At 40.1% G+C, this 20,729-nt stretch overlaps 1 protein-coding gene across 1 annotated transcript in view; it reads left to right on the top strand.

Moving 5' to 3' along the window:
- The window catches only part of ZCCHC17 (zinc finger CCHC-type containing 17), a 63,661-nt gene that overhangs the window by 16,202 nt on the left and 26,730 nt on the right, over positions 1–20,729 (top strand). Inside the window, exons 3-4 of the mRNA XM_032389341.1 lie at positions 6,472–6,529; positions 19,387–19,487. Coding sequence (XP_032245232.1) covers positions 6,472–6,529; positions 19,387–19,487 — 159 coding nt within the window. The remainder of the gene's footprint in view (positions 1–6,471; positions 6,530–19,386; positions 19,488–20,729) is intronic.

Below are 20,729 nucleotides of genomic sequence, written 5' to 3'. Positions count from 1 at the left end.
TATCAGTGAGGTCATATGATACTTGTCTTTCTCTGATTGACTTATTTTGCTTAGCATAATACCCTCTAGTTCCATCCACGTTGTTGCAAATGGCAAGGTTTCATTTTTTTTTAAATTTTTTTATTGTTATGTTAATCCCCATACATTACATCATTAGTTTTAGATATAGTGTTCCATGATTCATTGTTTGTGCACAACACCCAGTGCTCCATGCAGAACGTGCCCTCCTCAATACCCATCACCAGGCTAACCCATCCTCCCACCCCCCTCCCCTCTAGAACCCTCAGTTTGTTTTTCAGAGTCCATCGTCTCTCATGGTTCTTCTCCCCCTCCGATTTCCCCCCCTTCATTCTTCCCCTCCCGCTACATTCTTCTTCTTCTTTTTTTCTTTCTTAACATATATTGCATTATTTGTTTCAGAGGTACAGATCTGAGATTCAACAGTCTTGCACAATTCACTGCACTTACCAGAACACATACCCTCCCCAGTGTCCATCACCCAGTCACCCCATCCCTCCCACCCCACCCCACCCCCCACTCCAGCAACCCTCAGTTTGTTTCCTGAGATTAAGAATTCCTCATATCAGTGAGGTCATATGATACATGTCTTTCTCTGTTTGACTTATTTCGCTCAGCATAATACCCTCCAGTTCTATCCATGTCGTTGCAAATGGCAAGATCTCATTCCTTTTGATGGCCGCATAATATTCCATTGTGTATATATACCACATCTTCTTTATCCATTCATCTGTTGATGGACATCTTGGCTCTTTCCACAGTTTGGCTATTGTGGACATTGCTGCTATAAACATCGGGGTGCACGTACCCTTTCGGGTCCCTACTTTTGTATCTTTGGGGTAAATACCCAGGAGTGCAATTGCTGGATCATATGGTAGCTCTATTTTCAACTTTTTGAGGAACCTCCATACTGTTTTCCAGAGTGGCTGCACCAGCTTGCATTCCCACCAACAGTGTAGGAGGGTTCCCCTTTCTCCGCATCCCCGCCAACATCTGTCATTTCCTGACTTGTTAATTTTAGCCATTCTGACTGGTGTGAGGTGGTATCTCATTGAGGTTTTGATTTGGATTTCCCTGATGCCGAGCGATATTGAACACTTTTTCATGTGTCTGTTGGCCGTTTGGATGTCTTCTTTGGAAAAATGTCTGTTCATGTCTTCTGCCCATTTCTTGATTGGATTCTTTGTTCTTTTGGTGTTGAGTTTGATGAGTTCTTTATAGATTTTGGATACTAGCCCTTTATCTGATATGTCATTTGCAAATATCTTCTCCCATTCTGTCAGTTGTCTTTTGGTTTTGTTGACTGTTTCCTTTGCTTTGCAAAAGCTTTTTATCTTGATGAAGTCCCAATAGTTCATTTTTGCCCTTGCTTCCCTTGCCTTTGGCGATGTTTCTAGGAAGAAGTTGCTGCGGCTGAGGTCGAAGAGGTTGCTGCCTGTGTTCTCCTTTAGGATTTTGATGGACTCCTGTCTCACATTGAGGTCTTTCAACCATTTGGAGTCTATTTTTGTGTGTGGTGTAAGGAAATGGTCCAGTTTCATTCTTCTGCATGTGGCTGTCCAATTTTCCCAACACCATTTGTTGAAGAGACTGTCTTTTTTCCATTGGACATTCTTTCCTGCTTTGTCAAAGATTAGTTGACCATAGAGTTGAGGGTCCATTTCTGGGCTCTCTATTCTGTTCCATTGATCTATGTGTCTGTTTTTGTGCCAGTACCATACTGTCTTGATGATGACAGCTTTGTAGTAGAGCTGGAAGTCCGGAATTGTGATGCCGCCAGCTTTGCTTTTCTTTTTCAACATTCCTCTGGCTATGCGGGGTCTTTTCTGGTTCCATACAAATTTTAGGATTATTTGTTCCATTTCTTTGAAAAAAGTGGATGGTATTTTGATGGGGATTGCATTGAATGTGTAGATTGCTCTAGGTAGCATTGACATCTTCACAATATTTGTTCTTCCAATCCATGAGCATGGAACGTTTTTCCGTTTCTTTGTGTCTTCCTCAATTTCTTACATGAGTATTTTATAGTTTTCTGAGTACAGATTCTTTGCCTCTTTGGTTATATTTATTTCTAAGTATCTTTTGGTTTTGGGTGCAATTGTAAATGGGATCGACTCCTTAATTTCTCTTTCTTCTGTCTTGTTGTTGGTGTATAGGAATGCCACTGATTTCTGTGCATTGATTTTATATCCTGCCACTTTACTGAATTTCTGTATGAGTTCTAGCAGTTTTCTGGTGGAGTCTTTGGGTTTTCCACATAAAGTATCATATCATCTGCAGAGAGTGAGAGTTTGACTCCTTCTTTGCCAATTCGGATGCCTTTTATTTCTTTTTGTTGTCTGATTGCTGAGGCTAGGACTTCTAGTACTATATTGAATAACAGTGGTGATAGGGGACATCCCTGCCATGTTCCTGACCTTAGGGGGAAAGCTCTCAGTTTTTCCCCATTGAGAATGATATTCGCTGTGGGTTTTTCATAGATGGCTTTTATGATATTGAGGTATGTACCCTCTATCCCTACACTGTGAAGAGTTTTAATCAAGAAAGGATGCTATACTTTGTCAAATGTTTTTTCTGCATCTATTGAGAGGATCATATGGTTCTTGTTCTTTCTTTTATTAATGTATTGTATCGGGGCGCCTGGGTGGCTCAGTCGTTAAGCGTCTGCCTTCGGCTCGGGTCATGATCCCGGGGTCGTGGGTTCGAGCCCCACATTGGGCTCCCTGCTCAGCGGGAAGCCTGCTTCTCCCTCTCCCACTCCCCCTGCTTGTGTTCCCTCTCTCGCTGTCTCTCTCTCTGTCAAATAAATAAATAAAATCTTAAAAAAAAAATGTATCACATTGATTGATTTGCGGATATTGAACCAAACTTGCAGCCCAGGAATAAATCCCACTTGGTCGTGGTGAATAATCCTTTTAATGTACTGTTGGATCCTATTGGCTAGTATTTTGGTGAGAATTTTTGCATCCATGTTCATCAGGGATATTGGTCTGTAGTTCTTTTTGATGGGGTCTTTTCTGGTTTTGGGATCAAGGTAATGCTGGCCGCATAAAATGAGTTTGGAAGTTTTCCTTCCATTTCTATTTTTTGGAACAGTTTCAGAAGAATAGGTATTAATTCTTTAAATGTTTGTTAGAATTCCCCTGGGAAGCCATCTGGCCCTGGGCTCTTATTTATTGGGAGATTTTTGATTACTGCTTCTATTTCCTTACTGGTTATGGGTCTCTTCAGGTTTTCTTCCTGGTTCAGTTTTGGTAGTTTATACGTCTCTAGGAATGCATCTGTTTCTTCCAGATTGTCTAATTTGCTGGCATATAGTTGCTCATAATATGTTCTTATAATTGTATTCCTTTGGTGTTGGTTGTGATCTCTCCTCTTCATTCATGATTTTATTTATTTGGGTCCTTTCTCTTTTTATTTTTGGTAAGTCTGGCCAGGGGTTTATCAATCTTATTAATTCTTTCAAAGAACCAGCTCCTAGTTTCGTTCATCTGTTCTACTGTTCTTTTGGTTTGTATTTCATTGATTTCTGCTCTGATTTTTATTATTTCTCTTCTCCTGCTGGGTTTAAGCTTTATTTGCTGTTCTTTCTCCAGCTCCTTTAGGTGTAGTGTTAGGTTGTGTATGTGAGACCTTTCTTGTTTCTTGAGAAAAGCTTGTATTGCTATATACTTTCCTCTTAGGACCGCCTTTGCTGCATCCCAAAGATATTGAATAGTTGTGTTTCCCTTTTCATTTGTTTCCATGAATTTTTTTTTATTCTTTTTAATGTTCTGGTTGAGCCATTCATTCTTTAGTAGGATGCTCTTTAGCCTCCATGTATTTGAGGTCTTTCCAACTTTCCTCTTGTGATTGAGTTCTAGTTTCAAAGCACTGTGGTCCTAAAATATGCAGGGAATAATCCCAATCTTTTGGTACCGGTTGAGACCTGATTTTGTGACCCAGGATGTGATCTATTCTAGAGAATGTTCCATGTGCACTAGAGAAGAATGTGTATTCTATTGCTTTGGGATGGAATGTTCTGAATATATCTGTGAAGTCCATCTGGTCCAGTGTGTCATTTAAAGCCTTTATTTCCTTGTTGATCTTTTGCTTAGATGATCTGTCCATTTCAGTGGGGGGGGGGTGTTAAAAGTCCCCTACTATTATTGTATTATGGTCGATGTGTTTCTTGATTTCGTTATTAATTGGCTTATATAATTGGCTGCTCTCATGTTAGGGGCATAGATATTTAAAATTGTTAGATCTTCTTGTTGGATAGACCCTTTAAGTATGATGTAGTGTTCTTCCTTATCTCTTATTACAGTCTTTGGTTTAAAATCTAATTTGTCTGATGTAAGGATTGCCACCCAGCCTTCTTTTGATGTCCATTAGCATGGTAAATGGTTTTCCACACCTTACTTTAAATCTGGAGGTGTCTTTAGGTTTAAAATGAGTCTCTTGCAGACAGCATATCGATCGGTCTTGTTTTTTTATCCAATCTGATACCCTGTGTCTTTTGATTGGGGCATTTAGCCCATTTACATTCAGGGTAACTATTGAAAGATATGAATTTAGTGCCATTGTATTGCCTGTAAGGTGACTGTTACTGTATATTGTCTCTGTTCCTTTCTTGTCAATGTTACTTTTAGGCTCTTTCTTTGCTTGGAGGACCCCTTTCAGTATTTCTTGTAGGGCTGGTTTGATGTTTGCAAACTCTTAGTTTTTGTTTGTCCTGGAAGCTTTTTATCTCTCCTTCTATTTTCAATGACAGCCTAGCTGGATATAGTATTCTTGGCTGCATGTTTTTCTCGTTTAGTGCTCTGAATACATCATGCCAGTCCTTTCTGGCCTGCCAGGTCTCTGTGGATATGTCTGCTGCCAATTTAATGTTTCCACCATTGTAGGTTACAGACCTCTTGTCCAGAGCTGCTTTTTAGGATTTTCTCTTTGTCTCTGAGACTCGTAAGTTTTACTATTAGATGTCAGGGTGTTGACCTGTTTTTATTGATTTTGAGGCGGGTTCTCTGTGCCTCCTGGATTTTGATGCTTGTTTCCTTTCCCAAATTAGGGAAATTCTCTGCTATAATTTGCTCCTATATACCTTCTGCTCCCCTCTCTCTCTTCTTCTGGGATCACAATTATTCTGTTTCGCTTTATGGTATCACTTATCTCTCGAATTCTCCCTTCGTGATCCAGTAGTTGTTTAATCTCTCATTTTTTCAGCTTCTTTATTCTCCATCATTGAGTCTTTTATATCACTAATTCTCTCTTGTACCTCATTTATCCTAGCATTTAGAGCCTCCATTTTTGATTGCACCTCATTAATAGCCTTTTTGATTTCGACTTGGTTAGATTTTAGTTCTTTTATTCCTCCAGAAGGGGATTCTCTAGTATCTTCTATGCTTTTTTCAAGCCCAGCTAGTATCTTTATAATCGTCATTCTGAACTCTAGTTCCGATGTCTGTATTGATTAGGTCCCTGGCGGTCGGTACTGCCTGCCTCTTGTTCTTTTATTTGAAGTGAGTTTTTCCATCTTATCATTTTGTCCAGAGGAGAATAGATGAATGAGAGAACAAAATGCTAGAAGGATAGCAACAACCCCAGAAAAATATATACTTTCAGAAAGTGGTCGCTTTTCTGTTCATAGAATTGCTGCTATTCTTTTCTTTGATCTCCTGTTGAGTTTGTAGGTGTTCTGAATGATTTGATAACTGTCTAGCTGAATTCCTGGGACCAGACGAAATTTAGGTCTCCTACTCCTCTGCCATCTTGCTCCAGTTCCTGGGATAATGTTTTTCTGGCAGGGGTTCCGGGCCTTTCATTACTATTACCTATTACATAGACTCATCAAGCCTGTAACTTCTCCGTCTTTGGTCACCTCCACAAAAGACTCAGGGACAACTCTTTTTCTCTCTGATTACAGCTTTTTAGGTTCTGTCAGTTTTCTGTGTATTGTTTTTTTCTGTAGTTGTCTTATAAAACCTAAGACTGGTTTGGAGTTAAATAGAGCAGGCCATATCATCTGTTTTGACTTGAAGTTTAGGGAAAAGGGATGTCCTATATAATCCATCCCAAAATATTAAAGTTCTCTGTTTTGGTATTGGGGGCCTCAGTCCCAGCTAATAAGAAGTGTAACTTTATTACCAGATTTTCTGCTGTGTGTTCCGTTTCTTCAAATATCTCCTTTGCGGATTTCAGTAGGTGTAAGATTTGGACATCCCTAGATTCTGTCATACCATCTGACAACACTCCAGCCTCACCAGTGTTTTTAATATGTTCACACATACCTGCCAGTCTAAATTTCAAAAAGAACAGAAAGAATATTTGACAGAACATAACTTTTAGGGAGCTTTGCAGCATTCAGTGCCAAGTGGAAATTCAGGGAGAGTAGGTTAAATGCTATGGAAGAGAGATTCTCATTTGTGTGACATTGATTTTTTTCTTTTTTTTTTCTTTTTTCGGTCTTTATAGGTGGCTATGGTGACAGACTATGGAGCCTTCATCAAAATCCCAGGCTGTCGGAAGCAAGGTGGTAACCTGTCACTTGAAATTCAGCCCTTCTGTTCTACTGTTTTCTGTCACCCCACCACATCCTGATTATAGACTCTCTTTTTCAAACAGTAGTTTTGTTTTTGTCTTTAGTGTAGAGATAGGAATATAGATAAATGATGACAGTCCATGTTTTCGTAGGTCTTAACTCAGAAGAATGATGCTCTCTGAGTTGGTGGGGGGCTGGGTGTAGCTATTTAGGTTCACTTCTGGAACCAGCTCTTGTCTAAATTTCACCTGTGACCCTAGGCAAGACACTTGACCTCTTTGGTCTTAGGATTTGGGGTAGGGCAAGCTATTTCCTCTCTGAGGCTGATGTGAATTTTCTAGTATACGGCACATGGAATGGGAATAGTGTTGTAACCAGTACGAATATATTATATATATTATGCTTTAATTTTTCTTTTTAAAATTATAGGCATTTGTTGGACATTTCTTGAGAATTGCCTTAATATCTATAATCTTATTTGTTTCTTAAAATAATTGTGTTACATAGAAAAGACAAGTTCTACAGACTGGTGGCCTGCTCAGAGTGATTTAGCTAGGTAATGGCACAGCTAGGTCTAGAACCTGAGCCTCCTAATTCCTAGCCTAGTGAGTTTTTTACCATATCACAGTGCTAGTAGATCCAAAAACTCAACTTGCTAATTCCTCGTACTATAATAAATTAAGGAATTATCAAAAATTTTAGTGTAAAAAAATTTAATTACAAGGATATTATTAGAAAAAATATAGAATGATACTTGACTTCATAGAAGTAAACAAATTTATTTCAAAAATCATAAGCAAAGTTAAGTTGTGAAAAAGAATTTGTAGGACACATGATAAAAGACTAATAAAAAAAGGGAATGTAGGAAAAGGGGCCAAGAATATGGAAAGAATTCACAGGAGAAAGAATAGCAGTTGATCGATAAATGTCTTAAAAGATGCTCATTCTCCGGATTGATTTAAAACTAACTTAAGGGGTGCCTGGGTGGCTCAGTTGGTTAGGCAGCTGACTCTTAGTTTTGGCTTGGGTCATGAGATCAGGATTGTGGAATTGAGCCCCGTGTCCAGCTCCGTGCTCAGGGTGGAGCCTGCTCGGGATTCTCTCTCGCTCCCTTTCCCCTCCCCCCTTTGTGTGAGCTCTCTCTCTCACTCTCCAAAATAAATAAATCTTAAAAAAAAAAAAAGAACTACCTTAAATTGTGGCACATCTGTGCAATGAATACTACTTGGCAGTAAAGAAGAATGAGAATGAAGTATGGATGTATGCAACAATCTGGCTCAATCTCGGGCGCCTGGGTGGCTCAGTTGTTGAGTGTCTGCCTTCGGCTCAGATCATGATCCCAGGGTCCTGGGATCGGGCCCCGCATTGGGCTCCCTGCTCAGTGGGAAGCCTGCTTCTCCCTTTCCCACTCCCCCTGCTTGTGTTCCCTCTCTCACTGTGTCTCTCTCTGTCAAATAAATAAAATCTTTAAAAAAAAAATAAAAAAAAATCTGGCTCAATCTCCAGAGAATTATGTTGAGTGAAAAAAGGTAATCCCAAAAGGTTGCATATCTTTTTTTTTTTTTAAGATTTTATTTTATTTTTTTATTTTTTAAAGATTTTATTTATTTATTTGACAGAGAAAGAGAGAGAGAGTTCACAAGCGGGGGAGAGGCAGAGGAAGAGGGAAAAGCAGGCTCCCAGCTGAGTAGGGAGCCCTATGCGGGGCTCGATCCCAGGACCCTGGGATCATGACCTGAGCCGAAGGCAGCCACTTAACCGACTGAGCCACCCAGGTGCCCCAAGACTTTATTTTTTGACAGAGAGAGACACAGCAAGAGAGGGAACACAAGCAGGGGAGTGGGGGAGGGAGAAGCAGGTTTCCCATGGAGCAGGGAGCCCGACGTGGGGCTTGATCCCAGGACCCTGGGATCATGACCTGAGCCGAAGGCAGACGCTTAACAACTGAGCCACCCAGATGCCCCAGGGTTGCATATCTTGTAATTCCTTTTGTGTAACATCCTTTTTTTTTTTTTTTTGGCAGTTTTATTGAGAAGTAATTCTTATACCGTGCATTTCACCCAAATGTACAATTCAGTGTTTTTGGTTGTTATTTTTTTTTATATTCACAGTTTTGCAGCCATCACTACAATCTAATGTGAGAACATTTTCATGACCCCCAAAGAGAAACTTTGTACCTATTAGCAGTCACTCCAAATTACCATCCTGCCTGCCCGAGTCTTAGGCAGCCACTAGTCTACCTTCTGTCTTTATTTGTTTGCCTTGTCTGGACATTTCTTATTAAGTGGAATCATACAACATGGGGTCTTTTGTGACCGGCTTCTTTCACTCAGCATGTTTTCTAGGGTCTTCCATGCTGTGGCATGTGTCAGTACTGCAGTTGTTTATTGCCATTGCAGAATGTGGCATGCAGTTAACCAGCTCTCCAATTCTCTGATTCTTGACACCAGCTGGATATCCTACAGTTCAGTTCAGTCCTGACACTAACTGCCGAGGTAGCACCCAACTCTGCAGACTTCAGGGCTGTGTTCCACAAGACTGCCCTCACTTCAGACGCCAGGTACAAGCATCGAGTCCCCAGGTTATCCACACTTCTGGCAGACTTGGCTACACATTTCAGTGTTCCCACACCATCCCCGACCCCAGTTTCGATAATTTTGCTAGAATAACTCAGAGAACACCAGAAATGCTATACTTACTATTACAGTTAAGAAACTGGGTAAAGGGTACCCAGGTTTTCTCTGCATATTTCTTGTGACTACATGTGAATCTAAAATTATCTCAAAATAGTTTTTTAAAGTGATTTAAAACACTCATAAGATTTTTGAGATTAACAAATATTAAAGACATTGCTGTTATCCTGTATGTTAACTAACTGGAATTTAAATAAAAACTTAAAAAATTGCTATTAATGACCAATTTTGGAAATGGGTATTTCCAATAATAGTTTTACTTCCTGTTGAGAGTATAAATTGTTATAGATTTTGGCAATGCCTATTCACATTTTTAATGTGCTTCCCCTTTAATCCAGCAGTCCTTTAGTGGATTTAGTTTGTAGCATAGACTTAGATAAATTATGTACATTTGTGCAGTGGACTATGCAGATGATAAGAAGCATGATACTTTGATGCTGGTGCCTTCTTCGTTTCACCAGGAAGGATCTGTGCAAAGTTTTGATACAACTACCCCCACACTGATGCCTGACTGAAAGCCTTTGTAAGATAGCACTGGTTCTAGGAAGCATTCTTATTTCAGAGATGGTAAAGTGAGGGCAGGAAAGTGCCTCTTAGAATTGATGAAATGGGTACGTCCCAATTTACTGAAATGGAAAGATGTCCAAGGTAACACGAAAAAGCATGTTGCAGCAGAGTTTGAAGAGCATGACCCTCCCTGCCTACATTTAAAAAAAATTTTTTTAAGATTTTATTTATTTATTTATTTATTTATTTATTTATTTATTTGTCAGAGAGAGAGAGAGAGCACAAGCAGGGGGAGAGGCAGGCAGGGAGAGAAGCAGGCTCCTTGCCGAGCAAGGAGCCCGATGCAGGACTTGATCCCCGGACCCTGGGATCATGACCTGAGCTGAAGGCAGATGCTTAACCCACTGAGCCACCCAGGCATCCCATCCCTACCTACATTTTAAAGCATGTGTACATTAGCCTATGTAGTTTTTTGAATTATTGCATATGTTTAGAAGAAAGCCTAGAAGCTTACTCAACAAACTGTTAACAGGGGTCACCTCTGGAGGGTTCAGTTTGCTATGGGAGACATGGACATGGAATAGGGACTTTTTCTTTGTGCAGTTTTTTAAAACAAAATTTTTCTTTAAAAATAAATCCAACAGCTGATCTTTGGATAATAAAGCCATGCTTCTAGCCTTGGAGACTGCTGTGCCACAAATTGCATCTTGGAATTAGAAAGGGCTCACCAGTAGTTTCCAAGCTAGCAGTCAGCAATCTGTTATAAAGTTTCTCACTTTATGTTGTCTAGGATTTAATGTGAGGGAACCCATCCCGGTCCCTATAGGCAAGCATCTCTTTTGGTCTGAAGACAGATTTTCATGGTGTACTTGCCATCGCTCCCAGTACTTGAAAGTCCCATCCTTACTTGAGCCTTTATGTGGCACTTTGGGGACTGTGTGGAGATGAAAGGCCTGCCATCTCTCAGCAGTCAGTCTTCAACTCATTCGTGTCCATGCCCTGTCAGGGGATGCCTCTGATTATGGCTTCCTGCTTACATGTGATCTGTTAGTCTGACAGCTGGCGAGACAAGCCTCAGAGGGAGAGCTCAGGAAGCCAAGTAATTAGGTGGGAACTCTCTAATCCCGGTCTTTTCTGTGGGTTTACTGCATAACTCGAACAGTTGTATTTTAGCTTCTCTGCTCTCAAAGGGGGAAGATCATTAAGTCCCATGCCAAAAGGACTGAGCTATAAAATAATTCTGCTCTCCAGACTTTAACATTTTGATTCGGGAAGGGAGACTCTTGAGTTGTTTTTCTCAGCCTCCTATTCTCAGAATTTTTACCACTACTTAGTTGAAGACCCCTTCCTAGTGTTCAGATCTAAACTAGATTTTCCCCCATCTCATAGTGGTGCCTAATAAAACTCTGTGTGATGAGGAAAATGTTCTGTATCTGTTCCAGTGTGTTTTCTGACACTAACCTGTTCTCCAGCTTCCAACAGGAGGCGTCTTAATTCACTTCTGACACTATCTACCTGGAGCAGGTGTCAGATCCCACAGGTTAGAGGGGCTCAGACTCACAAGACTTCCCCTACTTCAGATGCCAGTCATAAGTCCTGAGCCACCTGGACTTCTGACTGGTGGGCTACGAAGCAAGGGTTCCCACAACCCCCTCCTCAAGTTTGATAATTTGCTAGAATGGCAAGGTATGGGTGGGGGGTGTACTCCGAGCTTACATGTCTTCTCTGGCATACCACCCTCCCAGCAAGCTGATGTGTTTACTAACCTGGAAGCTGTCTGAATCTCACCGTTCAAGAGTTTTTATAGAACTTACTCTCTAGCCCCTCCCCCTCTTTCCTGGAGACCAGTGAGGCTGAAAGTTCCAACCCTCTCATCATTTGATCTTCTGGAGACTTGGCCCATCCAGAGACCTCTAGGAGCCCTATGCTAAGTCACCTCATTAGCACAAACTCTGGTGTGATCAGAAGGGGCTTATGAATAACAAAAGACTCTCCTATCACTGGAGAGATGCCAAGAGTTATAGGAGTTCTGTGCAGGGTGTCTAGGAACCAGGGACAAAGACCAAATATATTTTTGCATTATAGCACATCTTTGCTGTCCAATAATGTAGCCACTGACTTTTAACTTTGTTTATTTTAATTTAAATTTAAACTTAAAACAGCAACATGGCTAGTGACTGTCATAGTGTCAATGCAGTTTTTTTATGAAGTTCTTTTTTTTTGCTCCACTATCCTCTACCCCACCAGCACATGAAATTTTGGGATCAGAGATTGTTCAATGTTATACTTTTAAAATGTCTTGCTTATGGTAGAAGCACAAATAATTTTACTTCGTGGAGCCCAACACAAGGGCTTGAACTCATGACCCTGATATCAAGCCCTGAGCTGAGATCAAGAGTCAGACACTTAACCGACTGAGCCACCCAGGCACCCTGAAGCTCAAATGTTTTTAGCAGTGTATTCAGTTTAGCAAATAATTATTGAATTTTATTATCTGGTCACTATGTTAGGTGGGAACAGAGAGATAAGAAAACAGTCCCTGCTGCTCTCAGATTGTTCATAGTCTAGAGATATGAACAAATTACAATGTGGTGTAATAATATAAGTGAAGTTGTAGTTATCCACTGAGCTGTGAAATGTTGGGGCCTAGAACAGTACCTGAGGAATAGTGGGTGTTAAGTACATTTTATTAAATGAATAAATTCTAGTCCCAGCTCTGCCATTTATTGGCTTTTGACTTCCAGTTGCTTTGAGTCTTTGAGTAAGACTTGAGCCTTAGTTTCCTTATCTGTGAAATGGGAATGATGTGCATATTTTTGAGATTCTTGATTGGCAGGATCATGTCTTACTTCTCCTTGAATCCATTTTTGCCTATAATATTGTGGATATTTAGTAACTTTTGAATGAATCTATAATCCCAACAAGATAAAGGGTGTGAAAGCACTTTAATTTGTGGATTTAGATTATTGTCATACACCATTGATTGGTGATAACTTATTTGAAAATTCTAGAAAGGGAATTCAGATCCCCCAAAGATAAAGGGGACCTTTTATTTTGACATTTTTGGGCTGTAGCTGTCCTCTAGTGGTTTATAATTTTCACCTCTTTATGGTCAGTGGGAGTTGTAAAAGAAATTAAGGTTGAACAGCACATTTGGGAGAGTATTTTTAAGGGAACAATAATAGGCTACCTCTGTTTGTTTGTGTTTTATATATGGTGATTGAGATGCTAGCTCTTTCCAAGTTATCACAATTTATTTTCTTCTTTTACTAGCAGACACTTGGATGGGATTCAGTCCGTTTAAGTGTCCTGTTGGGTTTACTGAATGTGATGATGGACTTAATATGCCCTTTGGTCATTTATGGCTTCATGTCAGAAATCCAGGCACAAACTGCTCTGAAGAGCTCCCTTCCATGTAGATGGACAAGCAAAGCATTTTCATTATTTCTGTTCATTTTGGAGCATATGCTGGAGCAGAATTAGATGTGTTTCTACTACTTGTAGATGAGACCATCTTTCTTTTTTTTTTTTTAATTTTTTTTAAAGATTTTATTTCTTTGATAGAGAGAGACACAGCGAGAGAGGGAACACAAGCAGGGGGAGTGGGAGAGGGAGAAGCAGGCTTCCCGCTGAGCAGGGAGCCCAATGCGGGGCTCGATCCCAGGACCCTGGGATCACGACCTGAGCCAAAGGCAGATGCTTAATGACTGAGCCACCCAGGCGCCCCTTTCTTTTTTTTTTAATTGAAAAGATAACACAGATCAATAATAAAATTGGAGAAATATCAGTATGTTGTAGAAGACCCTACAGACTCATATTTGAATTGCAGTTCTTTATTAGCTTTGTGATCTTGCACAATGTATTTATCATCTACTGTATTTCCTCATGTGAACCTACATCACAGGGTTGATATAAAGATTAAATGAATGGGTGGATGTACTGTATTTAGTGAGGTATCCAGCACAGAGTGAGGGGGCCTCAAATGTGTTATTTGGTGCCCTCTACCTTATTCACTTAATCCAACTGTGGGTAGTTTATGTGGGTAGCAGTGAAATACCTTCCAAGAATATAGACTGTCCGAGAATGCAACTGGTGATAAATCCCCCATACAGAGTATGGGATTAGCCATAGATAGAAATATACCAGATAATCGCCTGTAACTCTGTGACTAAAGAGATGAGAGCACTCTTGAGACGGTAACAAGCTAATCTGGGTGTGATTCCAGAGAAAAGGGATTGGAATGAAATTATAATTTAGGAGACTGAAATCTAATTGACTGTATCATTCTATCTAGGGGGAGATTATGTGAACAGGGTGGGTTGTCAGGCTGGAACATAGTAAAAGAAAGCCTGAGAATCTGAAGTTGGCAGTGTTTGTCTTGCCTTTATTGAGAGCAGAAATGAATCTGATGCTAGGAACTAGAGAGAGATGGATTCTTTTATGAGGAAGTGATAGTCCATTAAACCTGTGGACTGGAAACTTATTTTAAATCATGTGTCTCCATTTTGTTCTGATTCTGTGTTGAAGCAATTTCTGATCACTTACCCAATTTTTTAGGTATTTGATACCTAAAAACAGTGAGTAGTCTATTAGGCAAGGACTGGGAATTTTAAAAAGTATCCTTGGGATGCCTGGGTGGCTCAGTTGGTTAAGCGTCTGCCTTTGGCTCACATCATGATCCCAGGGTTCTAGGATCGATTCCCACATCATGCTCCTTGCTCGGCAAGGAGCCTGCTTCTCCCTCTGCCTGCCACTCCCTCTTCTTGTGTGTGTGCGTGCACTCTCTCTCACAAAGAAATAAATAAATCTTTAAAAAAAAAAGTATATTCTCTGTCGTAAATTAATAAATTGGTGAATTGTGTCTGTCCCTGTACCAATCACTATATTGACCATCAGGTTAATATATTTTATTTTATTTATTTATTTTAAAAGATTTTATTTATTTGAGAGAGAGTGCGTATGCATGTGAGAGCACAAATGGAAGGGGGAGGGGCAGAGGTAGAGGGAGAAGCAGACTCCCCGCTGAGCAGGGAGCCCCACACAGGCTCGATCCCAGGACCCTGGGATCATGACCTGAGCTGAAGGCAGATGCCTGACCCACTGAGCCACCCAGGTGCCCCTGGTTAATGTATTTTAGTATGTAAGTTTACATTTGCAGACTCCTACATATATTTGTATCTTCAGTTCATATGCCTCCTCTGAGCTATGGACTTAAATATCCAACTGCCCACCTGACATTTGCCTTCAAGGCTGAGGGCTAGACCATTTCCCTTATTTAATTCACCGTGTAAGCTAAGGTCTTTTGGTAATAAGCCATTAATGTCTCAGCTATAAAAATCTTGCACCCTGGCATAACTATTTTTATATTCTCTTTTGGTCTGTTCTATATGAGACATAGTTTTACAACTCAGTTGTAGTGTACATATCATTTTCTATTTCGCTTTTAAGATACTGTTATGATTAAAAATATTGCATGCATATTATAGAAAAATAAGGGGAAAGATTCCAAAGGAATTATATGATACTACTACCACACAGATAGGCGCTATCAACATTTTGGTATATTTTTTATAAGTCACATGTACATAAAACTTAACGTTGAGTTTAAGTTTATACTCTCTATATATGTATTTTATAGTTTTTTACACTTAATGAGCCTTAAACATTTCTCCATCTTTTCACATACTTTTGTAAACATTTAAACATTTGTCTATCATCAGTTGTACCACATGATCATTTTAAAGTTCCAGTTTTTCACTACTAATAATGCCATATTGAACCAGGAATGATGCCCAGACCAAAGAATATCCTACTTTGAGATCAGGTGGGAGGACAAATGGTTAATGCCATTATTTCCTTGTTTGTGGTACAGACCTTTTGTTTCAGGATAGAAAAGAAATTCAAGTATTATTAGATTCAACGTTAATTTCCTTCATAACTTTCATTAGCAATAGAGGAAAGAAGTGAATTTTTGAATGAGAGGACAGTTGCAGCCAAAAAATGCCAAAGTGCAAGGTTTCCCTTTCCTTTAGGGCATCTGAATTTCCTCTTTAAACTTTTAGGCTGCTCTGCCCGTTACACCATCCTGGGGGCGGGGGCGGGGGTGCCCACAGCTTCGCAGGTTTTATCCAATTTGGAGATTACGTGATGTGGTCTAAGATTAAAAACACAGGTTTTATGATGTATATAACACATTTTGGAGGCCCCAGAGTTATTCATAGAGATAGGCTGTCAACCTCCAGAATGAGCTGCAGTAGGTATGTGAGCCCCAGTGACCCTGGTCAGAGCAAGCAGTGACTTCCAACAGGAGCTCCAACAGAGGGCAGATACTTCTCATCACAGATACGTGCCTGCTGTGCCGATGTCCTTGTGGATGCACGCATGTGAGAGCGAGCTTGAGAGAGAATACAGGCTCATCATTCCCCCACGCAATTTAAGGGAGGGCAGGTATTTTAGATGTAACTCTTTGACTTAATCGTTTTTCTCTAGTTTACATTCCTGGTTTATGTTCATTCAAAATAATTGTATGTTGTATTTATTTTCCCCAGAATAGAGATAATTTTCTCTATTATTGAAACACTTGAAAATAAAAAAATTAACGTGTAATCCTGTACCCTAGGATAACCATTGTTACAGCATTTTGGATCATTCTTTCTGATTTTTAAAGTCTTTTTTTAAAATTTAAATTCAATTAGCCAACATACAGTACATCATTAGTTTCAGATGTAGAGTTCAGTAATTCATCTGTTGCATATAACACCCAGTGCTCTTCACATCAAGTGCCCTCCTTAATGCCTGTCACTCAGTTACCTCAACCCCCACCCACCTCCCCTAAAGTCTTTTTTAAGCATTTGTAATCATACTGTATACAATTTTTTTGTAAAGATTTTATTTATTAGACAGAACATGAGGGTGGGGGGAGAGGGGGAGAGGGAGAAGCAGACTCCCCACTGAGCAGGGAGGATGACACAGGGCTCAGTCCCAAGACCCTGGGATCATGACCTGAGTGGAAGGCAGACACTCAACCAACTGAGCCACCCAGGCCCCCCCGCCTTTTTTTAAAGATTTTATTGAGAGAGAGAGGGAGAGAGAGAGAACGTGGGGGGGGAGGGGCAGAGGGAGAGGGATACCGCATATAATTTTCTGTTGTACTTTTGTTATTTACATGAGAAAATGCTGGTTGTCTTCAGTGCTTGACACAGAGTAGGCAGTCAAATATTTACTAAAGAATGAATTATGGACATATTCTTATATAATCTTTTGAGCATCGTTTTTTAAAAAATTCTTTAGAAGATTTTATTTGAGAGAGCGGGCAAGAGAGAGCACGAGTGGGGTGGGTGGGTGGGGCGGCGGGCGGCAGAGGGAGAAGCAGACTCCCCGCTGAGCAGGGAGCCCAACTTGGGGTTCAGTCCCAGGACCCTGAGATCATGACCTGAGCTGAAGGCAGATGCATAACGGAGTGAGCCACCCAGGTGCCCTTAGTTTGTTTCTAATTTTTTCTGTCTTCAAAAATACATTGAAGGGGACAGAAACACAATTGAGAAATGTTTTGGCTATTCTCACTGTGGGGTGCAGGAAAATCTAGCTTCCCCAGGGCTATATCAGGTGCTCAGATTACACCCTCAGGGCTTTGTGTCTTACCTCTGGCCAACTCTTGCCACCTGGTGGTAAAGATGGGCATTGGTAAGTTTTTGTAGTTTATTATCCTGACAAATATCTTGAAAAAGATGAATTGATTTAGCTAATCACTCAATGGGATGAAGTATCTTGATTGATTAAGATTGTGTCATGTGCCCACAGTTGGGGGTTATGTCAGCTTCAACCAAATCACATGGACCAGATTTATTTTAGAAAGTAGGGAAGGTGGGGCACCTGGGTGGCTCAGTCGTTAAGCATCTGCCTTCTGCTAAGGTCATAATCCCAGAGTCCTGGGATCGAGCCCCGCATCGGGCTCCCTGCTGGGCGGGAAGCCTGCTTCACCCTCTCCCACTTTCCCTGCTTGTGTTCCTGCTCTCTCTCTCTCTCTCTCTCTCTCTCTCTGTCAAATAAATAAATAAATAAATCTTTAAAAAAAAAAAAAAAGAAAGAAAATAGGGAAGGTGATGTTGATTAATACTTTAATAATTTTATTCATAAAAATCCGAAATTATCTATTAAAAAAAAGGGAAGGTGGTTCTCCCAGGAAAGGACTTTGGACAGACAGGAAAAGGACATCTATTATAAATATTTTAAAAATTATTTAATAACTAATCTATCATTTAACTTTTAATTAATTTTATTAAATATTTTTACCACTCTTGTTAGTGATTGCTAAATGATTTCTAAAATTTTATACTAGCCTTAGCAATATTTATTTTACTATGCTCTCACCCATGCATATTATTTTCTAACCATGTTGTTAATAGATTAAAAATGGCACCTTGTTTAGATTTTCTCTTTTCACTTAACATTTATCATAATTATTTTCTGTAATTGTAATTTAATTGGCTGCTTACTCTTCCATTTGATTGATTTACCATAGTTTACCAAGCTAATTTTCCAATTATTGGTCATTTAGATTGCTTATAGTTTTTTTTTAAACCTTTGTAGGTAATAATACTACAAGATTTTTATATACCCATAGGTTTTTGGGTTTTGCCTCTGTTAAGTTTTTTCTTTTGGAAAAATTCTAATGATATTCTTGCATCAAGGGTATAAATATCTTGGGGCGCCTGGGTGGCTCAGTCGTTGAGCATCTGCCTGTGGCTCAGGTCATGATCCCAGGGTCCTGGGATCGAGCCCCGCATCAGGCTCCCTGCTCAGCGGGAAGCCTGCTTCTCCCTCTCCCACTCTCCCTGCTTGTGTTCCCTCTCTCGCTCTCTCTCTCTCTCTCTGTCAAATAAATAAATAAAATCTTTTTTTTAAAAAAAGGTATAAATATCTTGATGCCCTTGCTTTTAAAGACTTTCACTGACTTGTGTTTTTACTAATGTGTTGTTCTTGTATCACATGTTTGCTAACATTGAGCATTATTTTTATTTATTTTTTTATTTTTTATTTTTTAAAGATTTTATTTATTTATTTGAGAGAATGAGAGAGAGAGAGCATGAGAGGGGGGAGAGTCAGAGGGAGAAGCAGACTCCCTGCCGAGCAGGGAGCCCGATGCGGGACTCGATCCTGTGACTCCAGGGTCATGACCTGAGCCGAAGGCAGTCGCTTAACCAACTGAGCCACCCAGGCACCCGAGCATTATTTTTAAAGAATATGTGTTGATTAAGTACAAAAAGTGATCTCAAATTGTCTTAATTTACAGTTTTATTTATTTATTTTTATTTTTTTTTTTTTTTAAAGATTTTATTTATTTATTTGACAGAGAGAGACAGCGAGAGAGGGAACACAAGCAGGGGGAGTGGGAGAAGGAGAAGCAGGCTTCCCGCTGAGCAGGGAGCCCGATGCGGGGCTCGATCCCAGGACGCCGGGATCATGACCTGAGCCGAAGGCAGACGCTTAACCGACTGAGCCACCCAGGCGCCCCTGTCTTAATTTACAGTTTTAAATTAACAGACATTTTTCAGTGAATCCTCAACTCCCATCTTTTCCTTACCTCATTATTTAGAGTATAAATGCCAGATATACCCTTTGCTTTATTTCATTTCTTCTTGTACCCAGGTCTGGTCCATCGAACTCACATGTCATCCTGTCGTGTGGATAAGCCCTCTGAGATAGTAGATGTCGGAGACAAAGTGTGGGTGAAGCTTATTGGTCGAGAGGTAAGGTTCTGTACAACTTTCATGTTGTTAGAAAGACTGAGGAAAAGCTGGGGGGGCAGTGTTGGTATTTTATGGTGGCGAATGTGTATATGTTGTTAACTGTGGCTGATGATCTTATTTTTGAATCCTGCCACTGTATTCTGTCCTGAATTGAAACCTTCTGGCCAGCTGTCCTGTAAACTCAGAAGGGATGTGGTGTAAACTATAATAAGTGCGGTGCAATAAGTACATGTTTATAGAACTTTCCTCCGTGAAGTTTATGTTTCCAAATTTTATGAAGTTTCCAAGTGGTAGGTGGAAAAAAAAAAAAGAACCAAAAAGAGAGAAGAAAACTTAATTTATGGGACTAGTCTTAATCATAAATTTCAAAGAATAGCTGCCCGGTACATTTCAGTTTGGACCAAAACAATAAAAAGACAGAGTTTATCGTTATTGCTCCTAATACCTGGCACCATGCAGTGTGAGGCAAGTGAGAGAGGTTTGAAGGATGCTCTTAACAGCATCTCACTTGAGGGCATGAGGGTTGTAGATGTGGGCAGCCTGTTCTTGTACCAGAGACTGGCAGGGGAGACAGGTCTGAAAGAGATACTATTTGAGTGCTTAATATGTACTAGTCTGAGGGATATAAGAGTGAGCCAGACCTAGGTGACCTCAGCTGTTATGGAGCTTATATAGAATGTAACTGGACAAGACAAATATAAAAGTAAGCAAACATACGTATAAAATAATTGTGATTGTAATTATAATTGTAAATTGTAATAAGTGCCATAATGGGCTCAAGCAGTATCAGCGGTAGATTTAGATGAAGTGGTCAGGAATAGGCTCTCTGTGGAAATGATTTGTGAGCTGAGACCTAAAGGAAAAGGCACTGGTCATGTGAAAAGTTAGGATAAGCATATTCCAAGCAGGGAGAATAACTAATGCAGAGACCCTGAAGTGGAAACGGGCGTCAGATGTTGGAGGAAGCAAAAGACCAACATGGCTAACAATTGCCTTCATGTTTAAAAATGCACTAGATCAAGTCCAAAAGGGGATCTAGTCTAGTCTGGAATGTTTGGGAAACACATTCTGGGCTCATGGATCTCTGAACCCATCATTATGCTGAACTTACATGGAAAAAACAGCTTTTATTTTCTGCCTGGTTACCTCCACAGGCCTTGAATTTCTGACAACCATTTCTGCCTTTCCTCCCCAGAAGGACAAGAATGAGATAAAAACAATTTCCTGAAGTTATTCTGCCAC

Source organism: Phoca vitulina, unplaced genomic scaffold, assembly GCF_004348235.1.
Source record: "Phoca vitulina isolate PV1807 unplaced genomic scaffold, GSC_HSeal_1.0 scaffold2, whole genome shotgun sequence".
NCBI lineage: Eukaryota > Metazoa > Chordata > Mammalia > Carnivora > Phocidae > Phoca > Phoca vitulina.
This window is presented reverse-complemented; position numbering and strand designations above follow the sequence as displayed.